General features: G+C 37.6%; 1 protein-coding gene and 1 pseudogene across 1 annotated transcript in view; both read left to right on the top strand.

Moving 5' to 3' along the window:
- Positions 1-16,520, top strand: part of LOC149258735 (putative E3 ubiquitin-protein ligase XBAT31) — a 53,894-nt gene extending 37,374 nt beyond the window's left edge. The window contains exons 2-5 of the mRNA XM_089430156.1: positions 14,674-14,940; positions 15,499-15,669; positions 15,966-16,073; positions 16,244-16,520. Coding sequence (XP_089286282.1) covers positions 14,674-14,940; positions 15,499-15,669; positions 15,966-16,073; positions 16,244-16,520 — 823 coding nt within the window. The remainder of the gene's footprint in view (positions 1-14,673; positions 14,941-15,498; positions 15,670-15,965; positions 16,074-16,243) is intronic.
- Positions 16,521-18,486: 1,966 nt separating this feature from the next.
- Positions 18,487-19,744, top strand: LOC149258734 (putative E3 ubiquitin-protein ligase XBAT31 pseudogene; annotated as a pseudogene).
- Positions 19,745-26,503: the final 6,759 nt, after the last annotated feature.

Here is a 26,503-nt window from a genome sequence, read left to right as displayed (position 1 = left end):
AGAAGTGGGACAAAGGAAAAAATAAAGACTTCATGCACAAATTCAAAGTCAAAGATAGCAAAAGAAAATCTATAAAAGAAGGCATCATCAAGCAGAATGTACCAATTGATTTCGAGACAAAGCTTTTGAAGCAGGGAGGTGTTGGTATGGTGAGGTGGTGTTTTTCATAGTAATTAGAGATTGTTGTAGGTGATTTTTGAGGGGTGAAAAGGATAAATTATTTGTTAGAAAATAAGAGAAGGAATTCATGGTCCTAGTACGAAAATAGATGAAAAATGGAACATCAAGTGTCAAAGAAAGTTGTATCTTGTTGATTAGGGGTTGGAGCTTCTTCCAGTGGGTGCTGGAGAATAGGTGGGGTTGTAGCTCCATTCAGTTGTAGCTGATAAACTGGGAAGTTGTAGCTTCTTGTTGGTCATAGCCAGTACTTTGTACTTGCAAGTTGTAACTTGCCTCGTGAATAAATTAAAGAGTAGTTCTGAGAATTACTTGTTCATGTGTGTTACGGTTACTTAAGTTATTGTTGAAGTATTCAATGGTGTGGACTAAGTAACATTTTTTTTAATTTGTAATATTGTTACAATATGGATTCACCCCCTCTCAATATTGTCCTAGTTTCCAACAATTGGTATCAGAGAACATTACTTCTGATTAGTCTAACAGATGGAATAAAGATCAAGGACCATGGTGAACTAGGAAGGAGGATTTACCAATAAGGCACCTATGTTCAATGGAACAAACTATGTGTTCTGGAAAGTGAGGATGAGGACCTATATTCAATCACTTGGAGCTTATGTATGGGATGATGTGGAAGAAGAATATATAAGACCTCCAACAATGATAACCAAATATCATAAGTTGGAGTTGTCATGCAATGCTAAACCAATGCATGCCCTACTTGCTAGCCTATCTGGAACAAAGCTTGTCAAAGTAATGGATTGCACATCTACCAAAACTATATGGGTGATCTGGATCTCTTCAGCTATCGGAATTATCCAATAACTTTTACTTCTGTGATGTTATCATAATTGCACTTAAAAGAGCATAAAACAATCACATGTGCATGCTTAAATTAGAGGAAACATAATGGCAATAAAAAAATCAAGAACACAAAACACATTGATAACGGAGTTCACCTAGTGTGGGTTACGTCTCCGGGCCCGGTGTCAAGATAGTGGAGGTTGCTTCATTAATTGTTGATAATGATGATGAAGTACATGGCATGTTCTTTGTCATAACAAGGAAAAATACCCTCAACAAGAGTGGCGTGTCTCTCCACGAGACGTTCTCCCTACAAGAATTCTCACTCAAAATGGGTCTTCCTTCAACATGACAAGCTAATACATTCTCACAATAATGTGGCAACAAGTATCCCTCAACATAGTGTTACACAGGGATCTCAACAATAAGGCATCATCTCAGCAAAGCAAAAGGATGCATAACATAACTACATTATATACCTCCACTTTTGAATATGGCTGAAAAATGCAAAGCTCGACTGCTGAAATTGACTGCACCACTAAATTCCTAGCAATGAGTGGTGTAAAATTGACTATAAACTTGTCCAATTCTGACACCATCAAATTTTGGGCCCTCGGATGAATATTTTGAGCACACCACTATGCCCCTTGCGAAATTCTGTGAAGAATGAGTATAAAATTGGTTACATTCCGACACTGGAAAAATTTAGTCTCCAAGGGAATCTTTAAGATTCCACAATATTCTTTAAAGTCTGTGCTATTGGGCACCTGAATTTCTGTTGCTCAAATAAAGATTATGACTGCATGGTTGGACTCCTATCGAGAAAACGTGCAAAAAATTACTAATAATAATAATATCCATTTATAAGGTCATAGCCAACCCAGACACCAGATTGGTGTATGAGACCCCCTTGTTTGTGGGACAAGGGACCCACCTCCACGCAGCGATTTGACTGCTAAGTCTACGAAGGCATACATACTCTACCCCCCTCTGGTTTTGAACCTGTGACCTCTTAGGAGGAAACACATGCTCTTAACCATTAGGCCCACTTAACTATAAACACATCAAATTTTGTCACTGTAAAAATTTACCTCCCAAGGAATATTTTTAGTGTCTTGAGATTCTCCTGTGTTAGGGTTCCACTCCTCTCACTGGGTAAGGTTCCGCCTCGGCCTTCATGCACAATTCTGCCTCCATTCTGTTTCTGTTCCGCTTCTCTGCTCCAGAGGTCCATCGGTTCTCCCTCGTCGACTGGTTAGCAAAGAAATATATATAATTGTTTTGCGGAAATTACAATGTTGATCATTTGATCCTATGGTAAGGTGCTAAGATTGGAGTTGGTATGTCGGGGTTTCAAACCTCGCCGACCTTTTCAACTGATCTGCTAACGGTCAACATATGCACTGGTGGTAATGTACCTCTTAACATAGTTAGCAATTTTTTTTTTTTTTTGCATTGGATTTTGTTTTAAGTTTAAATATTGGGTCGCCTGGCAAGGGCCGACCCACATGGGTCGGGCAGGTTCGAGCCCCACCTGCTCCACATATGGTTTCATTTTCCAATGGTCGTGGGCCATATAAAAACTTTGTCATATTTATATGGTTTAAGGTTTGCATTGACCGCTGGCCATTGCACCATTTATACAATCTGTTACAAGGTCGGGGTGGCGGGGTTTGGCCACCTTCCACCCCAATCATATCATTGATTTTTCTTTTTTGTTATGACATTCTCTAGTGGGGGTGGTGGGGGTGGCATCCTGCCACTCATATTTTAATAATTTTTGGTTTTTTATAAACCAACTGGCCCTTTTTAGCTTTGATGAAAATAAGGGTTGTTAGGAAATTAAGTACCCAACAAATTCGCCCGTTCCGGTGGCCAAATTTCATGTGCCGAGTCTCAGTCAATATGCTGCCTCATTAACCTTGCCACTTGCCCATGTTTGACCTAAAATTTGATCGTGAATAACTCAACCATATGATCTCATATTTGAGTGTCGTTCACAGCGTTGGAATCAGAGCGATGAGCACTTCGATCCGGAAATTTTAATTTTTTAGCTATTCTGAAGCCACTTCTGAATCTGAATGTGTCTAGATCCACCTGGATCATTCCTTCCCATTAAGAATATTTTGGTCCTCCAAAAGCATGAACATAATCTACAATTGTCGTGTACAGTGTCTGCATCACAAGTGTCATCACAGGTCACCCTTCCTTCTCCTTCACCTTTGTTCTTTGGAGATGTAAGCGATGAGCCGACACCTGCATCCTCTACAAAGATGTAGTACAATATTTTGCAAATTACATGCTCAATTACATGACCAATCATGACCCAATCATCCCATACTTACCACAAGTTTATAACACATACTTTGTGGTCAAGTTTACATCAAAATGGAAACAATACCCCAACTATCAATACAAGGCCAAAACATCATTGTTGCTTCAACAAGTGATGGAAAACACATCATCACTTTTACATTTTAAGTCGCAACACATGATTTACAAATTGAGGCCATGACAAGTTATCGTGTCTAGTAACCATTTTTTAATTAATAAAGCAGAGCACCATGAATGTTGTGGATTTGTTTGTTGAACAACTTCACCAACTGGTTTCTGCACAGGTGCTTTGTCCTTAAGACATTGCTCTAGATGGAGCCTCCAACATGTGGCTCTTTGATGGCCACCTCTATTGCAATGACTACAAAAAGTATTCTTCCTCCAGACCTGCTTAACCTGCCTCCTTCCCTTATGTGGAAAAGGCCTTTTATGCCTCATCCTCTTTCTTGCTTCCATTCTCTTCCAGCACTGAGCAACCACAAGGTTATGTAAACAAAAAAAACTACATGTTTTTATATGCCATGATTTATGTTCATCATTAACAAAATACTTGTAATCGAAAATGAAATCTAGAATACTGAGACTTGTTATACCTCTCTGTGTTGCCTCTCGTGCAATTATGGCGATGAGAGCTTGCCTTAACTCTTCCTCTGGAATGTGCACTGCCATGGGAGGATGGTGATGTGTTCCCATCATTCTCTTTCCTCGACGGTTTCAACAATGTCTTGGATGCTTCAGAAACCTTTGAGCTCTCTCCTTCGGTGTACCCCAAACCTGCAAATTGCAGTCTTTGCACAACCTCCAATGGTTGAGTCATGCCTTGGCCATCAACACCAAGTCCTCCTCCTTTATACACCATCTTGGTAAGGAGACTCATGCTAGTTCCTGAAATGGGTACCTCCACATTTCTAATAGAAATAGCATTATGTGAAGATGAAATTGAAGAACGATCAACATTGTTTACCTCAACTGTTGATTTTGAAATAGGTGATGATGGCTTTGCTAAGCCTTCATTGCGCTTCAATTTTGCCAAGGCCTCTTCCGTGGCTCGTAGCTAAATTTGCAGTCTTTATTTCTCCTCTTTCTCCTCTTGTAGAAGCCTCCTCAATTCAAAATTCTCTGCTTGAAGGTTCTGATTGATCTGATCCGAATGGAAAATGGCATCTACCCATGGTATTCATCCACACATGGAATTTACCCATGGTATTCATCCACCCATGGAATTTACCCATGGTATTGTAAGTGGCATCCATCCATGGTATTCATTCACCCATGGTATTTTCCCATGGTATTGTATGTGACATCAACCGATGGTATTCATTCACCCATGGTATATACCCACCCATGGAATTTACCTATGGTATTGTAACAAAAAAAGGCTATAAGTAACAAGTCGCATTTTGTAAAAAGACAGATTGTCCACCACAATGTAGCATCTATAGTTATTATTTGTTTTAATAAAAAAAGTTTCTTTTTGGTTTTATTTACTGTGTGTTCTCTCCTTTTCTTCTAGCATTTCAATTTTTCAGATCTTGGGGGCCTCCCCCCAAGATCTGAATCAGTTGTATCATAGTCAGGTTACGATTCCATGGGAATGAGGGTTTGATGCTTATTTCAGTTTCAATTTTTTGTAGAAATATTCAACAAATTTCAGGCACGTGCTATGACCTCCATAGGGCACTTTCTTGGGCAAAGCGAGAAGAATTTTTCTTTTTTCTTTTTTTCATTTTTTTGCAGGATTTTTTTTGGGCAGCGAGTTTGAAGATCATATCTGAAATGTTTGGTGAAAAATTTACAAAAATAAATAACAAATCTAGATTCCTTGTGAAAAATACCCAAATTCAAAACAAACATCGGTCGAATCGGAGTCCGAATGAAGAAGATATCGCTGATTTAAAATAAACTATGTTGCATAATTTTTTCTGATGGCAATCTGTGTATGGTGGCTCTCATATCAATTTTTGTGCCAAATTTCAAAAAAATGATAATAGATCTGAGTTCCTCTTGAAAAATAACCCAATTTCAAAAAAAAATTGGTTGAATCAGAGTTCGAAAGAGGGAGATATCATTGATTAAAAATCAACTATTTTTTTTAGAACTTTTGTGATGGCAGGATAGTTGCAGCGCAAATTTGAGTTTCCAAAGTGTCCAAGTCGGGATTTCAACCACATGGGAAGATTCAAAATGGTCATTATATTTCCAAAAATGGGCTATAATTAATATTCCGAGTTATATTGATCAAGTTATGCCCATTTTAAACCTGGAGCAGCATTCAAAGCAGGTTCCCTTTGGAGAGCACCCCACTTTAGTAGGCACCTACTTCACATTCATCAGTTTCAACATATTAGCATCTGGATCGGGTTCTTTAGAGAATTTTCCTCCCACCGTAGGCTATGTAGGCACATACTACTTCAACAATAATCAACATCATGGTTATGCATCAACTGTACAAAATCCATATCATCGAAGTCCATTTGCTAGGACGCACATTGTTAGTATCATAGTTGGTCACAAGCATTACAATGTATCTCTATCGTCGGATATTCATTTGTCATGGTTATGGGTCATCCACAAATCCAAACTTCATCGAAGTCCATTTTCTAGGCCACACACTATCAATATCACAGTTGGTCACAAGCATTACAAGGTATCTCCATCCTCAAATCTTTGTTTGTCATGGTTATGGGTCATCCACAAATCCACACTTCATCGAAGACCATTTGCTAGGCCGCACACTATCAGTATCATAGTTGGTCACAAGCATTACAAGGTATCTCTATTCTCGGATCTTCGTTCATCATGGTTATGGGTTAACTACACAAAAACCTTCTCTTTAGTGGCTCTTCAGATTCAACACAGGCTTCTCAGGAGGGAAATTCATGCAATGGGGACCATTGCTTCTTAAGGAGGGAGGAATGATCCGAATGGAAAATGGCATCTACCCATGGTATTCCTCCACCTGTGGAATTTACCCATGGTATTGTAAGTGGTATCCATCCATGGTATTCATTCACCCATGGTATTTTCCCATGGTATTGTGTGTGATATCAACTGATGATATTCATTCACCTATGGTATTTACCCACCCATGGAATTTACCTATGATACTGTAATAAAAAAAAGCTATAAGTAAAAAGTCACATTTTGTAAAAGGGCAGATTGTCCACCATAATGTAGCCTCTATAGTTATTATATGTTTTAATAAAAAAAAGTTTCTTTGTGGTTTTCTTTACTATGTGTTCTCTCCCTTTCTTTCTGGCATTGCAGTTTTTCAGATATTGGGGGCCTCCCCCCAAGATCTGGATCATGATCTCCTCATTCGAATGATGAGAAGATGATGAAGGTGATGAATGTTCACTGGAAGGGGTAGATGGAGCATCGTCCTCTACTCTTTATTTCTCCCATTCCTCTCTTGCCATCTTCTCCTCATAAGCTACGTATATTATGTCTACCATTTTGGACATCCTGAGGAGGTCCTCGTACATATCTCTGTTATCCTCCATTTTATTTCTTTTTGCATGTTCAATCATTCATACTCGCAATTCACATCAACAAGAAGACCGCTCTGATACCAAACTTGATCTAGATCTCTTCAGCTACTGGAATTATCCAAGGCCTTTTACTTTTGTGATGTTATTAGAATTGCATTTAAAAGAGCATAAAACAATCACATGTGCATGCTTAAACAAGAGGAAACATAATGATGATCAACAAATCAAGAACACAAAACACATTGATAACGGAGTTCACCCAGTGTGGGTTACGCCTCTAGGCCCGGTGTCAAGATAGTGGAGGTCACTTCATTAATTTTTGCTAATGATGATGATGTACATGGCATGTTCTTTGTCATAACAAGGACAAATACCCTCAACAAGAGTGGTGTGTCTCTCCACGAGACGTTCTCCCTACAAAAATTCTCACTCAAAATGGGTCTTCTTTTAGCATGACAAGCTAATACATTCTCACAATAATGTGGCAACAATTATCCCTCAACATAGTGTTACACAGGGATCTCAACAATAAGACATCATCTCAACAAAGAAAAAGGATGCATAACATAACTGCATCATATACCTCCACTTTCGAATATGGCCGAAAATGAAAAGCTCGGCTGCTGAAATGGACTGCACCACTGAATTCCTGGCGATGAGTGGTGTAAAATCGACTATAAACTTGTCCAATTCTGACACCGTCAAATTTTGGGCCCTCAGGAATCTTGAAGATTCCCTCCTGAAGATGCTCGGAAGATCTGCTGCTCTGATGAAGATTCTGAGCACACCACTATGCTCTTTGTGAAATTCTATGAAGAATGAGTATAAAGTCGGCTACATTCTGACACTAGCAAAATTCAGCCTCCAAGGGAATCTTTAAGATTCCATAATATTCTTCAAAGATTCTATGCTACTGGGCACCTGAATTTCCACTGCTCAGATGCAGATTCTGAATGCACGGTTGGACTCCTGGCGAGAAAACTTGCAAAAATGACTATAAACACATCAAATTTTGTCACTGTAAAAATTTACCTCCCAAGGAATCTTTTCGACATCTTGAGATTCTCTTGTGTCAGGGTTCCACTCCTCTGACTGGGAAAGATTCCACTGGGCATGATTTCACCTTGGCCTTCGTGCACAATTCTACCTCCATCGGTTCTCCCCCATTGACTGGTTAGCAAAGAAATATATATAATTGTTGTGGTGGAAATTACAATGTTGACCGTTTGATCCAATGGTAAGGTGCTAAGATTGGATTTGGGAGGTCGAGGGTTCAAACCCCACCGACCCCCAACTTGGTAACATTTTTTTAACTGATCTGTTGGTGGTAATGTACCTTTTAACATAACCAGCGGTGAAACTTTTTTTGCATTGGATTTTGTTTTAAGTTTAAATATGGGGTCGTCCGGTGGGGGTGGGCCCAACGGGTTCGAGCCCCGTTGGCTCCACATATGGTTTTGTTTTCCAATGGTCGTGGGCCATATAACAACTATGTTATATTTATATGGTTTAATGTTTGCATTGACCACTGGTCGTTGCGCCATTTGTATGATCTGTTACAAGGTCGGGTGTGGCGGGGGTGGCAACCCGCCACCCATATTTTAATAATTTTTGGTTCTTATAAAACCAACTGACCCTTTTTAACTTTGACAAAAATAAGGGTTATTGGGAAAATTAAGTACCTAACATATTCGCTCATTCTGGTGACCAGATTCCATGAGTCGGGTCTCGGTCAATTTGTTGCCTCGTTAACCCTGCCACTTGCCCAAGTTTGACCGTGAATAACTCGACCATATGAGCTCGAATTTGAGTGTCATTCACACCGTTGGAATCAGGGTGACGAGCACTTTGATCTAGTCCTGATTTTGCTTCGATCCGACAATTTTTATTTTTGAGTTATTCTGAAGCCACTTCTAAATCTGAGCATTTCTGGAGCCACCTGGATCACTGGGAGAAGATGAGAAACTATTATGAAGGAGACAACAAGGTAAAGAAAGCTAAATTCCAAGGCTTTAGGATGCAATTTGAATCTTTGAGCATGCATGGTGATGAAGAGATTGCAAAGTATTTTTTAAGAGTTGATGAAGTTGTGAACACCATAAGAGGACTTGATGAGAAAATGGATGAAGAGGTGGTAGGTCAAAAAGTGCTAAGATCTCTTCTGGAGAGGTTTAATCCCAAGGTATCAACCATTGAAGAAATACCAAATCTGATCCCTCTCTCTCTAAATCAAATCCTTGGAATACTCACTACCTATGAGACGAGGAGTTATAAGGGAAAGTTTGCAGCCAAAGAATCAACCTTCAAAGTAGAAAAGAAGTGCAAGAAAATAAGTGCAAGGATGAGCATCCTAACTCATGCAGTGAATCAGATGAAGAAGAGGCCAAATTTGTGAGGAATCTCAAGTGAGGAAGCTTTACCTTTACCTTTACCTTTCCCTTTCCTTACTTGCTGAGATATTTTCTTATGCTTTGACTATTCATAATAATGCTTCAATTTCCCAATAACCTCCTCAAGTGACCGAGGCTCATCCTACTCAATCCGATCTCTAAATTATAATGGAAATCCACTGACAAATATCTGAACTTTAGTTTTCTCATCCTTAAGATATGGTACATACCTCGAAAGCTCCAAGAACTTGGTCGTATACTCCTCATTTGTCATCGATCCCATTTTGAGCTCATAGAATTCCTTGGATTTGCTATCGTAGTACCTTTCTAACAAGTATTTATTCCTAAAGAGTTTCTTGAATTCATGCCAACTCAAGTCTTTTGTCCTGATGTCTCTGACCTATCTTACATCATCCCACCAGATGTTTGCTTTCCCTTTGAGGTTGAAGATATCTACTCTGACCTTCATATTCTCTGTGTACTCATGTAGTTCAAATAACTTCTTCATCCCAAGTAACCAAGCCTTTGCATCCTCTAGCTTCTTCAAATATCCATCAAAAGTAGGTGGCCTAGCTTTCTTAAACTCATCCGAAAAATATCCCCTATCACTCCTGTAACGGCGATAACGATGACGATAATTGTGCTTGTCAAAACCAGAACTAGAATAGTACCTGTGTCTATCACCTCTCCTATCTGAAGTATCCAAGAACCTGCCATCTCTAACCATGTCATCCCTATCCAACCTGTGCCCACCATGAGATCTACTATCATATGCCCCATTTGTTTTGTTCTCCTATCCATGGTTGATCTGAAGTGGTCCCTTTCTCTGCAATTCTAACAAACTCTAAAGGATTACCACATTGACTTCTACTTGTTTCTCTTGTGCCTGCATGATTATGTCATTATCTGCCTTGTAAATCCTTAATTCTTCCTTCAAGATTCTCAATGTGTCTGCTAAGTCGAAAGAATGCCCAACACCACATTGCTCATCTGATCCATAAGGAGAGTCTCAGGAACTGTAGTCTACCATCTTGCTAGTCATCTTTGTTGTTTTCTTCTTTCAAAGTATATCATGTCAGCTAAACCAAAATATAAACATAATAAGAAAACCTCAATATAGTTCGAGGAGGATATCTCATCTGCAAGATCAACCATATTAGCGCAATACATGTATAAATATAATCATAACAACATATAGATGTCATCCTAACCATATTTTAGTCATCAATGCATGACCATATCAACCACCCATCATGACCTCATGCATGACAACTAAAACCATGTCAATGTGTACATAATAAACATATGTAAGACATACATGCATACTCGATACATACAAACACTAATGTGCATAACCGACCTATACTCATGATAAACACATCCAACATCAACACCATCAACTTTCACATGGTGACACCACTACAACCATGACTAACACCATGCATATTCAACAAGCACATAAACCACAAGCATAGAGAACACATATGCCACCGATATGAATGCATGACCAACACGCCGCCCATCTAGTCCAAGGGGTGAACCATGTTTTGATACCCCTCTGTAACACCCTCCTACCACATTTACCCAAGTTAACTGGTCCACTGGGGTAAACATGTGACGAGAGACTACTATGATCTTATTCAACTCCCCATGTTTAGTTAAGGAAATGGAACTGACACAACACAACCAATCTGACCTTCTACACATGCTACATAACCCTAAGGAGCCAACCAACCCTTCCAGGTGATCAACCCCTGAGACAACCTAGAGCCTCAGTTGCTCCCATGACATGGGCATGCATGCGACTGGGGCCCTCTAGTTACTCTCACAACAAGGGCATGCAAGTGATTGGGGTCTTTTTCAGCTAGTTTAGAGCCAACGACCCTGAATTCTATGCCACTTTTTCAGGGCCAGGTATCAGGCCACTGCCCAAAACTTCATGAAACTTCCAGAAATTAAAAGTAACATTGAAACAATGATACAAATGCAAATACTTGAGTAAATACTTGACTAAACCCCTACGATCCATGACAGACATTTCTTCAAACATATCACAAATATGCATTCTACAAGTCATAAAATAGATCTGAGCACAAGAGTCTCATACTTATCTAAACATCACTAAGAAGAATTGATGCCTTATCACATTAGCTGCATTATCATCTATTAGGTCATATATTCATTATTCATTCATTTATAAATCAAAACATGATGAGAGCCATACATCATCACTGTCATAAAACACGCTCATAACCAACATATAAACAACATAAATAATAAGGATACAACAACCATAGAATCCACATATAACCCAATACATTTACACATGAAATACCAAGGAGAAGGAACTCTTATTAATGAATGAAAAATCCAACTGGGTTTGGGACTTCCACGAACCACCCGACCATAGATTGGCTGAACCAAATATTTCTTTCAGCCAATCACCCCCATTCCATATTCCAAGCATGAATGTGGGAATCATAACAAAAAAAAAAAACCAAATAAGCATGGATGCTACTGGATTTCTCCACCTACATCGTGAGGAATTTTACTGTCTCCTAGTCTCTAGGATTTACCACAATCCACAGTCTGATTCAGAGATCACTAGGCCATAATCGAGACACCACCCTCCAGGATTTACTGTATATCCTGCCATTCACCAACCAATGATTCTTAGGCCTGATCAAGGGAACCCACCTCTAGGATTTACCATATATCCCTCCATTTATCAGTCAAGGATTCTTAGGCCCACTGAGGCAACCCAAAATCTGGCTGTATTGCAACCCACAGTCCAGTTCAGGGGTTACTAGGCCAAGGCTTTACTACAATCCACAATATGATTCAAGGATCACTAGGCCATGTGTTCTTTCTTTCAGAGATCCACCTCACTCAGTTTCAAATCCATTTGGAAATCCAACTCAACCAAACATGAGAACCCCATCACACCAAGGCTATCCAGAAATGGAAAGGCTAGGCTAAAAAACATTGTCACACCTAGAAAAACCCATGCCAATGACAACAAGAGAACCAAGAACACACATGCATAACCATGCATTCCAAAACTAGCAAGGAAATCACACATGAAAATCGATACCTTCAAATAATCTCGTTGTAGTTGTTAGATCCTGCTCTTCCTTGCTTGATCCTTGCTTTCCTTTGCCTTCTTTAATTTTCTTGATCCAATGCTGAAGTGTTCCAAGAAAAATCTAAGTGTCCAAGAGTGTGTGAGAGACAAAGAATAAAGAGAGAGCTCCAAAACTGAACTAACAAAAGGTACCAACTGATCCTCAGAAACCTTTTTATTAATGAGGTCTTTATTTTCTTCATTTTCCTCCTCACAGGAAACCTGTGACCTTTCTCTTTCTTTTTCTACTAATTTCCATTATTTTCATAAATAAAATGATAATTAATGCCTCATGCCTTTCCAAAGCCTTTTCCATTTCCTTTGCCAATTTCCTTAGCCATAATAAACCAAATGAACACCCACACTAGGATGTTTTGTCCCAACATTCAGCTTGGAATAAGTGTCCCATAACCGTTGTTATTATTTTGCCTTTATTATTACATGGAATTTTCACCAGGGTTGTTACACTCAATGATCCAATGAGATGTTGGATTGACCTCAACTAACCCAATTTCTTCAACATCTCCATTGCCTCTAATTATGGTTCCAAATATGGAAGATTCTAATGAACTAACACTAAATTATTAATATTTTCTTGATCCAACATAGTGAACTTCTTTGAATGCTCATATTTGAACTTTTTTAAGTGTTTCTTGCAACCATAAGCACTACAAGTTTGACCCTTAACATAGATATCAAGTTTTTACACATTAAAATTTAGGGGTATGACTTCCAAAATCCTCGACAACACAACCAGATATTGCAAACATTAATAATAAATGAACAACTATTAAATAAGGATTCGAGAGTCCAAATATCTATGTGTAATACTATGTGTTCTTTTATTTAGTACACCCAAAATAAAAATAGTAAATTAAATGGAATAGAATATAACTCCACTTGCTAACTATCTTTAATTTTTTATTTTTATTTTAGCTTGCAATATTTACAAACCTCGGAGACATTTGTTGCATGCAACTCTTGTTCTTATATTATTATGAAAGATATAATATATAATACCACTACTAATCACAGGGCATTTGTAGACCCTGAAGCACTATAACAGAAGCATGGAAATAAAACAGTTTTTACTCAGTTTTGATGATAATCCTTATAATTTTGTTATATTATAAATAGTCATCGGTTACTATTTATCCCTCTAAGAAGAGGATAGACAGTTTAAATTATAAGTGTTTTTGAATTACATGAACTCCTTGCGATGAGGAATGCACAGTTTCTTTCATTTTTGGTTGGATAGGCAGTGCCATATCAAAGTAATGTTTGTGCATATACAGAATATAATTTTCATCTTTATTAATGGAAATTACGACTTTTTCCACAGGAAAAAAAATACCACTACTAATATCACTTTCACCTTTATGGTGATGATCATTTCATATAGCTAATTACATGTTGTATTTACATCCATATTTTTTATTTTATCTTAACAAAAAATTGAAATTAAATGCTTTCAAATCTAGATTCAAGACTATATCACATTTATTAATTTGTTACTAGATTTATAATGATGATAAAAAATCTTGGTGCTCAATGATGTTATAATAAGCTTACATCATAGTCATAGCAACACACATCATTGTTGAACCTTATAAGATGAAAGCGAATTTATTTAAATATGATAATTTTGGAATAATATAGTTTTAAGTTTCTATTATTTTCTAGTATATTTTTAGATAATTTTGCTCAAACTCTAGTTATGCCGTAAGGCATTCCCCTCTGAAATCAACTCCTCTCTTGTCTTACCTGTCTTACTATGATTTGTCTGATTTGATGTTAGACGATTAAAATGTTTGCCACCGTTAATAAAAAAATTGGTTATAACTGAAACAATAACAATAGAAACTTAATCTTTTTATTTTACTTATCGCGGCCTAAGAGGGTTTGGTGTACATGAAATGTCTCATTCGACACCTCCACCATGGTATTCCACGAACAAATATTCTACACCTTCACCATGGTATTCCACGGACCGAGATTCTACAAGCAAGGTGAAACTTTTCTCAAGGTTGTCTGGTAAGTTATTTGAGACTCCCGAGTTAGATTTTTCAGGATTCAAATGCCTTAGAGGTGTTGATAAGGGGCTCAGGGCATTGGGGATTCAACGGGCAAGATTTGGTAATAAATGGGTCAAACTCTTAGCTATAGTGTCTCCAATGAACATGCCTTCTTCTCTGTCATCCAACAAGGGGATTTGCAAAGGGCGGAGGCTGCTCTCTTGAAAGGAAATTATGTCAACTTTGTATTTTTGTTGTTTGTGACTGAATAGGCAAGGTTCACACCGCCTCAAGATTTAAACAAACTCACCCTTGTTTGTATGTTTTTTCCCTTACAGACGACCAGGGAGCATGCCTCTGCACCTTGCTGCTCGAGGAGGCTGCTTGGATTCTGTGCGAGAATTGTTGCATCCTGATGCCCTGAGTCACAACAAACAGACTCCTCTCATGATGGTCACCATGTATGGGAAGATTTCCTGCATTGAGAGGCTTCTGCAAGCTGGTGCAAATATATTGTTGTTTGACTTGTTGCATCAGAGAACTTGCTTGCACTATGCTGCAAACTATGGGCACACTAATTGCTTGGAAGCCATTCTCTCAGCTGCATAGTCTACTCCTGTTGCAAACTCTTGGGGATTTTCCCAGTTTGTAAATGCGAGAGATGGGGTTGGAGCCACTTCATTACACCTTGCGACCTGAATGAAACATGCAGGAGTTGTTCAATTGCTGTTGAGAAATGGGGCTTTAGTTTGCACAACAACTGGAGCTCATGGGTAAGAGATAGAGACACCCAGTTTCGTAATTAGTTTCTTTGTATCATCGAAACCATATTTCTCACATCTGAAATATTTCTCTTCATTTTAATAACATGTTTGCCTCTTTCATGAAAATTGGGTTTTTTCTTGAAAATTTGTGCCAAATGGATCTTTCTTTCCTGAACAACATGTGCTCTATCAGAACTTGAAAGGAAATATTGTCAACTTTGTATTTTTGTTGTTTGTGACTGAATAGACAAGGTGCCTTCCACCTCAAGATTTAATCAAACCCACCCTTGTTTCTATGTTTTTTTCCCTTACAGATGACCAGGGAGCATGCCTCTACACCTTGTTACTCGAGGAGGCTGCTTGGATTCTGTGCGAGAATTGTTGGCTTGGGGTGTTGACCGCTGATTCTACTCCCATTGCAGACTCTTGGGGATTTTCCCGGTTTGTAAATGTGAGAGATGGGGTTGGAGCCACTTCATTATACCTTGCAGCCCGAATGAAACATGCAGGGGTTGTTCAGTTGCTGTTGAGAAATGGGGCTTTAGTTTGCGCAACCACTGGAGCTCATGGGTAAGAGATAGAGACACCCAATTTTGTAATTAGTTTCTTTGTATCATTGAAACCATAGTTGTCACATCTGAAATATTGCTCTTCATTTTAATAACATGTGTGCCTCTTTCGTGAAAATTGGGTTTTTTTCTTGAAAATTTGTGTCAAATGGATCTTTCTTTCTTGAACAACATGTGCTCTATCCGAACTTGAAAGGAAACTTTGTATTTTTGTTGTTTGTGACTGAATAGGCAAGGTGCCTTCCGCCTCAAGATTTAATCAAACCCACCCTTATTTGTATGTTTTTTCCCTTATAGACGACCAGGGAGCAAGCCTCTACACCTTACTGCTCGAGGAGGCTGCTTGGATTCTGTGCGAGAATTGTTGGCTTGGGGTGCTGACCGCATTCAACGAGATGCATCTAGGTGAGAACTCCCTTAACTCTCTCTGAGGGCATAACTTCATTCCTCCTGTTTACTCAAACTTTATTATATGTTTAGTTTGTTACAAATAGGACTACTGTAATAGGAGATAAAAAGAGAGAATTTACCAAGAGATTTCCGTAGACTATTGATTAATGTGTTTTACTTGGCAGACGCATCCCATATGCGGTAGCCCTTAAGTACAAATACTCTACCTATGCAGCCTTACTAAATCCCAGTTCTGTAGAACCATTGGTTTGGCCTACATTGTGGAAATTCATAAGTCAACTCAATCCAGAGGCTAAGATCTTGTTGGAAAAGGCCCTTATGGAGGCCAATCGAGCAAGGGAGAAAAACATCATGTTTGGAGTTGCCTCTTTAGTGTCTTTTTCCACTGATCAAGAAGATAACATTGAAGATAATATTTATGATGTGCGTTCTTTCTTCTAATCTCAAATGTATATTGTTTGGTTAGAACTTGGTAAAATATCAGACTAAGAAGTTGTACAGGTTATCTATTTTCTTTAAATGTCAAGTGACTATCATTGCAACTGATTGATTGTCTTTGTTTGTGCCAATATGCAGGCTAGTGAATAGGTTTGTTGCATTTGCTTTGATCAATTGTGTACCATTGAAGTTTAGGACTGTGGGCATCAAATGTGTGCCCTCTGCACTCTAGCACTGTGTTTTCACAATAAACCTAATCCTACCACAACATATTCTCCTCCTCTAGCTTTCCCTTTCTGTCACAGTAGCATAGCACAACTAGTGCTTGTCCCTCCCAAAGAGAGTTGCACGAACAATGATTCTTCAAAGACCAACAAGCCAAGACAATCTAAGAGTTTTAGTGAGGGGAGCAACAGTTTCAAAGGAATCTCAACCAAGGGATCTTTTGGGAAGATAAGTGGAAAAAGGTCTGGAAAAATTGTGGACAACAGTGATTGGATGGAACAAAAACCTTGATTTGTGATGCCAAATATACCAGTTGAAATTTCAACCTATGATATGGCATTACTAGCCAGTCCTTGCACTCCCATACTTATAGATATTGCTACGAGGATGAAGATCCAACTCCCACTTTTGTCCTTTGCAGAGACAGATCCAACTCTAACATCATATGAAAACCCTTATTTTATCTGTATGACCCACAATGATGTTTCTTAGATGGAAGTAATACCGCACATGATCTCTAACAAAACTACTCCAAAACTATACACATCACTCTTCTCAGTCAACCTTTGAGTGCTAAAATACCTGTTAAACAAAACCGAAAGAAAATATGAGCTAAGAATGGCAAGAAAAATGAAAAATTCAGATTCTACAACAAATACAATTCCTTCACCATCACTATTATTGTAAAGAGGGTACAAGTTATGTGTATGATATACTCTGGATCAAGGTATCCTGCAGTTCCTTTCACTATAGTGGTAACATGAGAAGGCTCCCCATCCTCCTCATCAATCCATACCTTTGAAAGACCAAAGTCACCAAGGTTTCCTTTTAAATTGTTGTCTAGAAGAATGTTCGTTGTTTTCACATCCCTGTGAATAATCTTCGGGGTACAATCTACGTGCATGTATTCCAATCCTTTGAATAAAAATGGAGATATTGTTATGCATTAATTCCCTTTAAGAGATAAAAGTAGAAATCTACATAAGAAATTGCATGAAAAATATGTCGTTTTCCTTTTGAAGCATAGAGTAGACATCTACCGACGTTTAAATTTTTATAAAGTACATCACAGAAAAGAGGACATGAAAAAACTACCTTGTGTTGCATCTAAAGCTATTTTTACTCTCGTTTTCCAATTTAGTTCTGAAGTTGCATTAGGACCTGGGAAATGAAACAGAGACAAAGCTCCCTTTAATTCTTTGATCCTCATTGAATTCTCCACAGTAATTAATTTTGTGGCACGATTTCTTGGTGAAAATTTACCTAAATTCATTCTACATAGGAGCTGGTATTCTGCATCATGTGCGCACTAATTTTCAATTTTCTGTTTTTAACTAGTTAGTATTTTCACTGGTTACATTGTTTATAGAGGTTTGCAGTTTGACAAAAGAATAATGGAATCTGTAGTATAGTAGCTCATGAGACCTTTGAACTTAAAATAATCCATACTACTTTGGATTGCTTTCTAGTCGTAAGTGGATGTCAAACTATTTGTACATGGAACTTGGCAGATAGATAGTATCATTTTTTATGCATGTTTAGAAACCTGTTGTAGCTGGGTATTTGTTCTTTTAGTGGATTTGTCTTTTGCTGATGCAACAGAGATGGGATTCACTGATTGATTGATTGATTACACGATTGGTTTCAAGAGTCTCGAGTTAGATTTTTCAGGATTCAAATGCTTGAGAGGTGTTGATAAGGGGCTCAGGGCATTGGGGATTCAATAGGCAAGATTTGGTAATAAATGGGTCAGGCTCTGAGCTGTAGTGTCTCCAATGAACATGCCTTCTTCTCTGCCATCCAACAAGGGGATTTGCAAAGGGAGGAGGTTTCTCTTGAGCGAGAGCCCCATTTGATCTTAGAGACCACCATCTATGAAAATATGTCTCCATTGCATATTGTTGCTACAAATGACCAGATTGATGTCCTGTCATATCTGTTGGACCAGAATTTGCATCTTGATGCACCGAGTTGCAATAAAAAGACTCCTCTAATGATGGTCGCCATGTATGGGAAGGTTTCCTGCATTGAGAGGCTTCTTCAAGCTGGTGCAAATATATTGCTATTTGACTCATTTCATTGGAGAACTTGCTTGCACTATGCTACAAACTATGGCCACGCTAATTGCTTGTAAGATATTCTCTCAACTGCCCAGTCTACCCCCGTTGCAGAATCTTGGGAATTTGTTTGGTTTGTAGATGTGAGAGATGGGGTTGGAGCCACTTCATTACACCTTGCGACCCGAATGAAACATGCAGGGGTTGTTAAGTTGCTGTTGAGAAATGGGGCTTTAGTTTGTGCAACCACTGGAGCTCATGGACGACCAGGGATCACGCCTCTGCACCTTGCTGCTCGAGGAGGCTGCTTGGATTCTGTGCGAGAATTGTTGGCTTGGGGTGTTGACTACATTCAACGAGATGCGTCTGGATGCATCCCATATGCGGTAGCTCTTAAGTACAAACACTCTGCTTGTGCAACCTTACTGAATCCTAGTTCTGCAGAACCATTAGTTTGGCCTACACCATGGAAATTCATAATCAACTCAATCCAAAGGCTAAGCTCTTGTTAGAAAAGGCCCTTATGGAGGCCAATCGAGCCAGGGAGAAAAGCATTCCGTTTGGAGCTGCCTCTTCAGTGTCTTCTTCCACTGATCAAGAAGATGACATTGAAGATAATTTTTCTGATGCTAGTGAATATGAGGTTTGCTGCATTTGCTTTGATCAATTGTGTACCATTGAAGTTTAAGATTGTGGGCATCAAATGTGTGCCCTCTGCACTCTAACACTATGTTGTCACAATAAACCTAATCCTACCACAACATATTATCCTCCTCCAGCTTGCCCTTTCTATCACAGTAGCATAACACAACTAGTGGTTGTCCCTCCCAAAGACAATCTAAGAGTTTCAGTGAGGGGAGCAGCAGTTTCAAAGGAATCTCAGCCAAGGGATCTTTTGGGAAGATAATTGGAAAAGGGTCTGGAAAAATTGTGGAAAAATTGTAGACAACTGTGATTGGACAGAACAGAAACCTTAATTTGTGACACCAAATATACCAGTTGAAATTTCAATCTATGCTATGGCATTACTAGCCAGTCCTTGCACTCCCATCCTTATAGATATTGCTGCCAGGATGAAACATAAATCTTTCCAAAATGGATTTTGAAGCCTATAATGCTACGTTTATTCATTCAAGAATCAAATCTTGTTTGATTGCAAATGGAGCAAATGGACAGAGTTTGTCGCATGAGCCGAGTAAGTTTTGGTTCTATAGCTTGAGGGTTGCTTGATGTATGAAAGGGTTGTTTAGTAGCTGTTACCAAGGTAGATGAATTGAATCTAAGGGAAGTTGTTTAGGATCCAGAGTTCAAACAAGAAATATGCAGGCAATATTTCAATGATAACCCTAATGTGTCTAGTACTAGATTTGCCTCCAGCATTTTCATATAGTAAATTTCTGTACAATACAAAAACATAAACAACATTGGAGATTTCTTGATTCCCACCACCAATGCCATATCCTCTAGCTATATGCATGGCCTCGTCCACAGTTTCCATTCTTCTTTACTACTATACTTATTATACTGCCTTACGACATTTCCTTTGCAACATCAGGTGCAATTGCTAGTACGTATTTATTGAAATTACAAGTTAGAAATGTATAATTAACACAATTTGAGTGTCCCATTTTTTTAAAGTATTAAATCTATTTTATTTAAATATATAATTTAAATAACAATAAATTACAATTTCCCAAAAAAATATTATTAAATTTAAATTAAAAAATTAAATAGAAAATAATTAAACAATGTTTATAATAAAAATACTTTATTTTTATATAATATTTTTATAAATTTAATAATATGTTTTTAAGTTATTTTTCTTTATAAATCTAGCTAGAGCTTTGATAAATTTTGAAAAAAATCATAACAAAAGTTAAGATTTTTGAAAAAATCATAATAAAGGATGAGATTTTTGACGACAATGTGAGAAAAACATGATAAAGGATTTGATGACTTTCCTTCAGCATAATTTTAAAACTTTAATAATATTATGAGATATATATATATATATATATATATATATATATATATATATATATATATATATAAGTTTTAAAATATTTATAATCTTCACTGGATTGGAATCTAGTGTATTTTCATTTTTAATGAACAACATTGATTTAAAACTTCATGAACTTTACATTTATGAAATGATGAAGTATTTTTGAGGCGGTGGGAAAGATACTTGGCAACAATGGTTAAATTTGACTGGTTTTAAAGTATTTTTTACATGATTTTTAATATTTATTTTTACCAATTTGTTTTAATTTCTGTAAATTATATTCATAATTGTTTTTATATGAAAATAGGGATTGTAGATATTGTTGCAAATAAATTAGACAATAAAATTTAGATAATATGTATGAACTATATAAATGTTCAAAAACTACATTCAATATCATCATATAAAGAAATTAAATTTTGGATATATAGATATATATAAAAAGTAATTCCCCCAAAAAAAAACAAACTACATACCTAAAATATTTTCACATATTCAACATTCTCATCAAACATGTATGGTCTGGAATGTTTGTTCGCTGCATTGAATCCAAAAGTGAAAATTTATAATCATTAATAAGCTACAAAATGTAATAACTTTTGCAAAGAGTGAGTTCACGGCATAACACATTCAAAATATTAAGCTCCAATTTTCTTATTTTTCCATATTGGTACAAGCTATTCGTTCACTTATACACCTGTTTTTCGCATATGCAAATATGCTATTATAGATATGGTCTATATATGTGAGAAAAGACTATAAAAAAACATCAGATATAGATATAGCATATGCAAATATGCTATTATAGATATGGTCTGTATATGTGAGAAAAGACTATAAAAAAACATTAAATATTATGGCATCTATAGCGTAATTTCCCAAGAAAAAACATTTCCCTCAAGCAAATAATTAGACTTTTCCGTCAAAGATTAAACATCCAAATATAATAGAATGAAATCATATAAACATCAATTGTATTAAATTTAAACTTTCTTTCCCCGATTAATTCAAAAAATCATATAACAAAATGAAAAAATTCTATAAAAAAATTATATAGTAGAATTCCTCTAATAATGGTGGTCAAAGAAAGCCCAAGTTGTAAAATGGTTAGACTTCTCCTTCAAAGATTAATTTGTGTTGGGAAATTTTCCTACAAATACATTGAAATTTTGTGTGGGAAAGTATTTTCTGACAAATACACTAAAATTGTGTGGGAAATTCATGAAAAACTTATGTGAGAAAAAACCAGTGGAGACCCTGAATAGGCACAATTTGTACAGGAGTTGGTCATTGGGGGGCGACAATGGCCTCGGCTCCGAAGTGTACAGTGTCCACGAACCAAGCTTTGTTTCTTGAAATGACCGGGGTGTTGACGTGAGGGCAAGCGATCGATACTCATGCACAAAACAGAGATTTGGGAAATATCTATGTCAAAAGTGAACTATTCTTGGATGGTAGTTAACAGTAAATGCGAGGTCTGACTTGTCTCTCATCAATTCTGTGCTTTGAATGACCATAGTGTGCAAGTGGCAATGAATCATCAAATCTAAAAATACCAAGTATTATTCATCACTTTCCTCAACATTTTCTTCTGATTACCGTAGTTTATTCATCCTCGATTCCACCAACCTCTACATTGTTGAAATCATCATGGAAAGCTTGTCCTCGTTTGTCCTTGTTTTCTTTGTGCTCTGGATTCATCTACATTAAGAGTCTTTATGATAATGAAGAGCGACCAATACCAAAGAAATCTGTATGCAAATTCTGCATAGGACAAAGATGAAGGTGTTTATATATATGTGTGTGTGTGTGTACAAATTTGAAACTTTCCATCTTTTTATACTCCCCTCATTATGATATTATTTAATTTTTTTTTTTTTTTTTTTTTTCTAGGCTAAGACTAAACTAAGTACCCACGGGGAATTGAACCAGTGACCTATCGCAAGGAGTGTCTTAACAACGCACCCATTCACCGTCAATCCAAAGCCCCGTGGGCTTATTTAAAATTATTAACAAAACAAGGATTACATGTTTATTTTGAAATAACCAAAATTTGATGCCTAACAAAAGGAAAAACGTTCATAGAAGAGTCAATTTTAAATCTTACTTGGGAGAGAGCATGTTTTGTCCAATCCTAGCCATACCAAATCGAGAAGGATGATGGAATTGTGGGGTCATTTTTAGTCCAACCCTAACCATCCCAAATCGAGAAGGATGCAGGAATTGTGGGGTCAATTTTAGTCTAACCGAAATTGAGAAGTATGCAGGAATTGTGGGGTCGTTTTTAGCCCAACCCTAGCCACCCCAAATCAAGAAGGATGCAGGAATTATGGGGTCGTTTTTAGTCCAACGCTAGCCACCCCAAATCGAGAATGTTGTAGGAATTTTGGGGCCATCATTCAATCCCAAAAGTTTTCTAATTTTGTCCTTTATACCAATGTCGGAAGTGACTGACTGAATGAATGATTTTAATGACATCCACGACGCTAAGCAGCCTAAGGGACCCAGAGAATAACAACCTTAACTCATCTTCATATTCCTTTTGATGTCGGATCTTCGGCTATGAGTCTTGACTAGATGGTTAGCAATATGATTAATCTTATCTTTTCCAAATAGATGGTGCATGTTGTCAACATTTAGATTGTTTTCATATTAAATGTGGATATCCTTATATGTTGCACACTCCATGACAAAGTTCCATTCCGTCTCCACCACACCCTTATCGCAAAAAATGCAAGTTCTTTCTTCCCACACTTCCTTGGGGTTCTTCCACCTCCCAGTTTCACATCTAATATGATGTGACACTGTCCTCAATTGTGCCACTAGCACCCTTGCTTTTTCTTTAATAGCTACTCCTAAATATGTTTTCTCACTATGGTCACAAGTTGGATTGAACTCTTTGATGCAGTATTTTTAAGTTTGATTGAACTCTTTGATGTAGTATTTTTTTTTACGCCTATTGTGATTGTTCCACATGGCAGTGCTAAATTTTTCCATCACAATTTTTTTTTATTTCCTCATTGGTGCTAGGGCATTCATGCACCTTGATATTCCACTTACTCAACCACTTTTTATTTTGCTTCATCCAAATTTTCTTTTTAATATGTAATCCATCTTCCATAGCTATGTTAAGCCAATGTTGGTTATGCATGTTTCAAGTGGAAACTTTTTTCTTGGTAACATGCGACAGCAGCCTTGTGTCATCATCCCAGTTTGTCAAGATCGAAGAGGTATCCATTGAATCAGTGAGGGTAAAACTACTTTTGAGAATAAATATCGGCCTGTGTTGATCTAGAGAAAAGTCCCACCTTGTCCAAAAGCCTTGTCTTCACAATAACAATGCTTTCTAGAGAATTCAACGTCAGTGTTAGACACTTTCCTAAGAAGGATTTCTCAAATATCTCCACTAGTTCTGTGTCAAGCGAATAGATAAAGAGACGGTTGGTAGTTGTTGCCTTTTGGGTTTTGTCCATTTTGATGTAGAACTTCTTAAAACCCCAGATCTTTCATTTGCATGTGATAGAGCCGTTGTTCCTATTGAATGAGACGATTGGGGTTTTGAGATGAAATACAAGGGTTTTGTTAAAGATGAGCTGCCAAGGCCATGATTTTTGGCCCTTCAAGGGTTTCTAGGAACCCGATCTGGGCAATGGGTTTAATATAGTTGTTAATTTTTTCATTCCGCTAGGTGGGATAGCCTTCATAGGGCTCGCATCCACATAATTATTTCTTTTAATGGGCTAGTGTGTTGGGTGTGGAGCCTGATTATCTTCTATATTCAAAGGTATCACCACATTGGACCCCAATTCGAAATGGGGGTGGCAACGCCGCCCGTAAAATATTCGCTGCCTTGTAAAAGTATAGTAATTTCTAGTCAATCTAGGCCGTTCATTAGGCGGATGATCTGACAGTAGAACTTATGTTTAGTTTAGGGTTTTTTGCTCTAGAAGGCAACCCCTCTCTTTCTATGAGGGCATTGTATTTGAGGCTGTGTGATAGATGTGTATTCTGTGAGCGGGAAATAGAGAGGTGAGACTATGAGAGAAAACAGAGGATATTACAACGGATCTACTGTAGGTTGTGTCTCTTCATTTTGCTGGATAATAGAAAGGAAGGACTAGCTGTTCGGGCTGGACGTAGCCCAAACTGGGTGAACCACGTATATCTGTGTCTCTCTTGTTTTATGCACTTTCTGTGTTTATATTTCTGCAATATTTTATGTGTTCCATTGCTCCATAATATATAATTTTCTAACATAGTGCTCCCACTGGGAGAGGGATATGACATCGACAAAATAGTGGGTATGATCGAAATATGGTGCCCTCTGCGCAACACTGGAGGTTGAGATCGTGGGATCGAAACTGCTCCGAGATATCTCCCGCTATGAAACCATCTACCATTGAAGGTGTTCTAAAGTGCAAAACTTGTTGTAGAGAAGACAACTCCTTTGTTATAAGAGATGTTGATGCTTGGTCCCGAATGGAGCGCTCTTCCCAATACGATCATGGTTTTCAACCGTTTCAGTCACTAGGGTTCAAAAGGTAGAACATAGCCTAGCAGAATATTTTGAATACTGCCTTGATTGGAGATTTTGACAGTTTTAATGTGTGCTGGATTTATCATTTGAACCTCCAAAGCATAAGTTAAATAAAAATTGTTATCAGGGGAACAAAACTGCATAGGTGTGTAAACAAGGATGGATTCAGCACCTCCTGCTCGTCCCTCTACATTTGGATGTGTTCCTTCATGGACGGACTCAGTGAGATATATTGAATGGGATGTACTATAGTTCGGGTGATTTTTTTGGCTATATCCTAGTCTTCCTTTGTCATGTTTCCTTTTCTTAGATTTCCAAATTCACCCTTCTCCACTTGCTTAAATGCCCACGCTGATTGTAGAATTTTCTTGATCTACTTTCTCTGACTAAAGTCAATGTTCTATCTTCCCCACCATCTCCATAACCAACATACCATAGTTGTAAACATCACATTCTCAGTGACAAGTCATACACATGTTTTACCATATCTCTGGGGAGGCGAAACCTAGTGTGCCTCCATGAATAACTGAGATGTGATCTTACTTTCTATATGATTTTTCGCTATACCAAAGTCTGCAACTTTGGGCAAGAGGTGGGTAAAAAAAAATAAGATTGTAGAGCTTTATGTCACAATCAAAGATGCAATATAGCCAAGCTATGCCAACTATTTCTGATCCAATCCAACTCGTGGTAATGGTTTCCGTTGATAAACATGTATTCATACATCAAAGCTATTTTGGATCCCTAGGAACAATAACCCAAGAGACCACCATAGATTCACTCTCCCTATTTCAATTTATCCAAAATCTCTTCCTTTTTTAACTGTTCAAAAAACCTCATTTGTCCAATTCACTTTGGTAAATCAGTACAGTTAACAGTTACTACCTTTATGGATAAGATAAGATAATTTATTTATGTCTAACTAATGACTACAAAATAGGTCCAAGGAACTGTTGAGTACATTGATGTGTATACAAAGTGGAAGAACGATGTCCTATAAAAGATACAATGCATGAAGTAAATCAACATTTGGCCTTAGCGTAGAAGATCCAAGAGCTAATAGGTCTGAGGATTAGACCCATATCTCTCCTAACATCTGAGGCTGAATGAATAACACTAAATAAACTCAACAAAGTCTGTTGGCCCGATGAAGGGTCAATGG

Source organism: Pinus tabuliformis, chromosome 6 (assembly GCF_031772625.1).
Source record: "Pinus tabuliformis cultivar Carrire ecotype Pingquan chromosome 6, CPIR1, whole genome shotgun sequence".
NCBI classification, from domain to species: domain Eukaryota; kingdom Viridiplantae; phylum Streptophyta; class Pinopsida; order Pinales; family Pinaceae; genus Pinus; species Pinus tabuliformis.
This window is presented reverse-complemented; position numbering and strand designations above follow the sequence as displayed.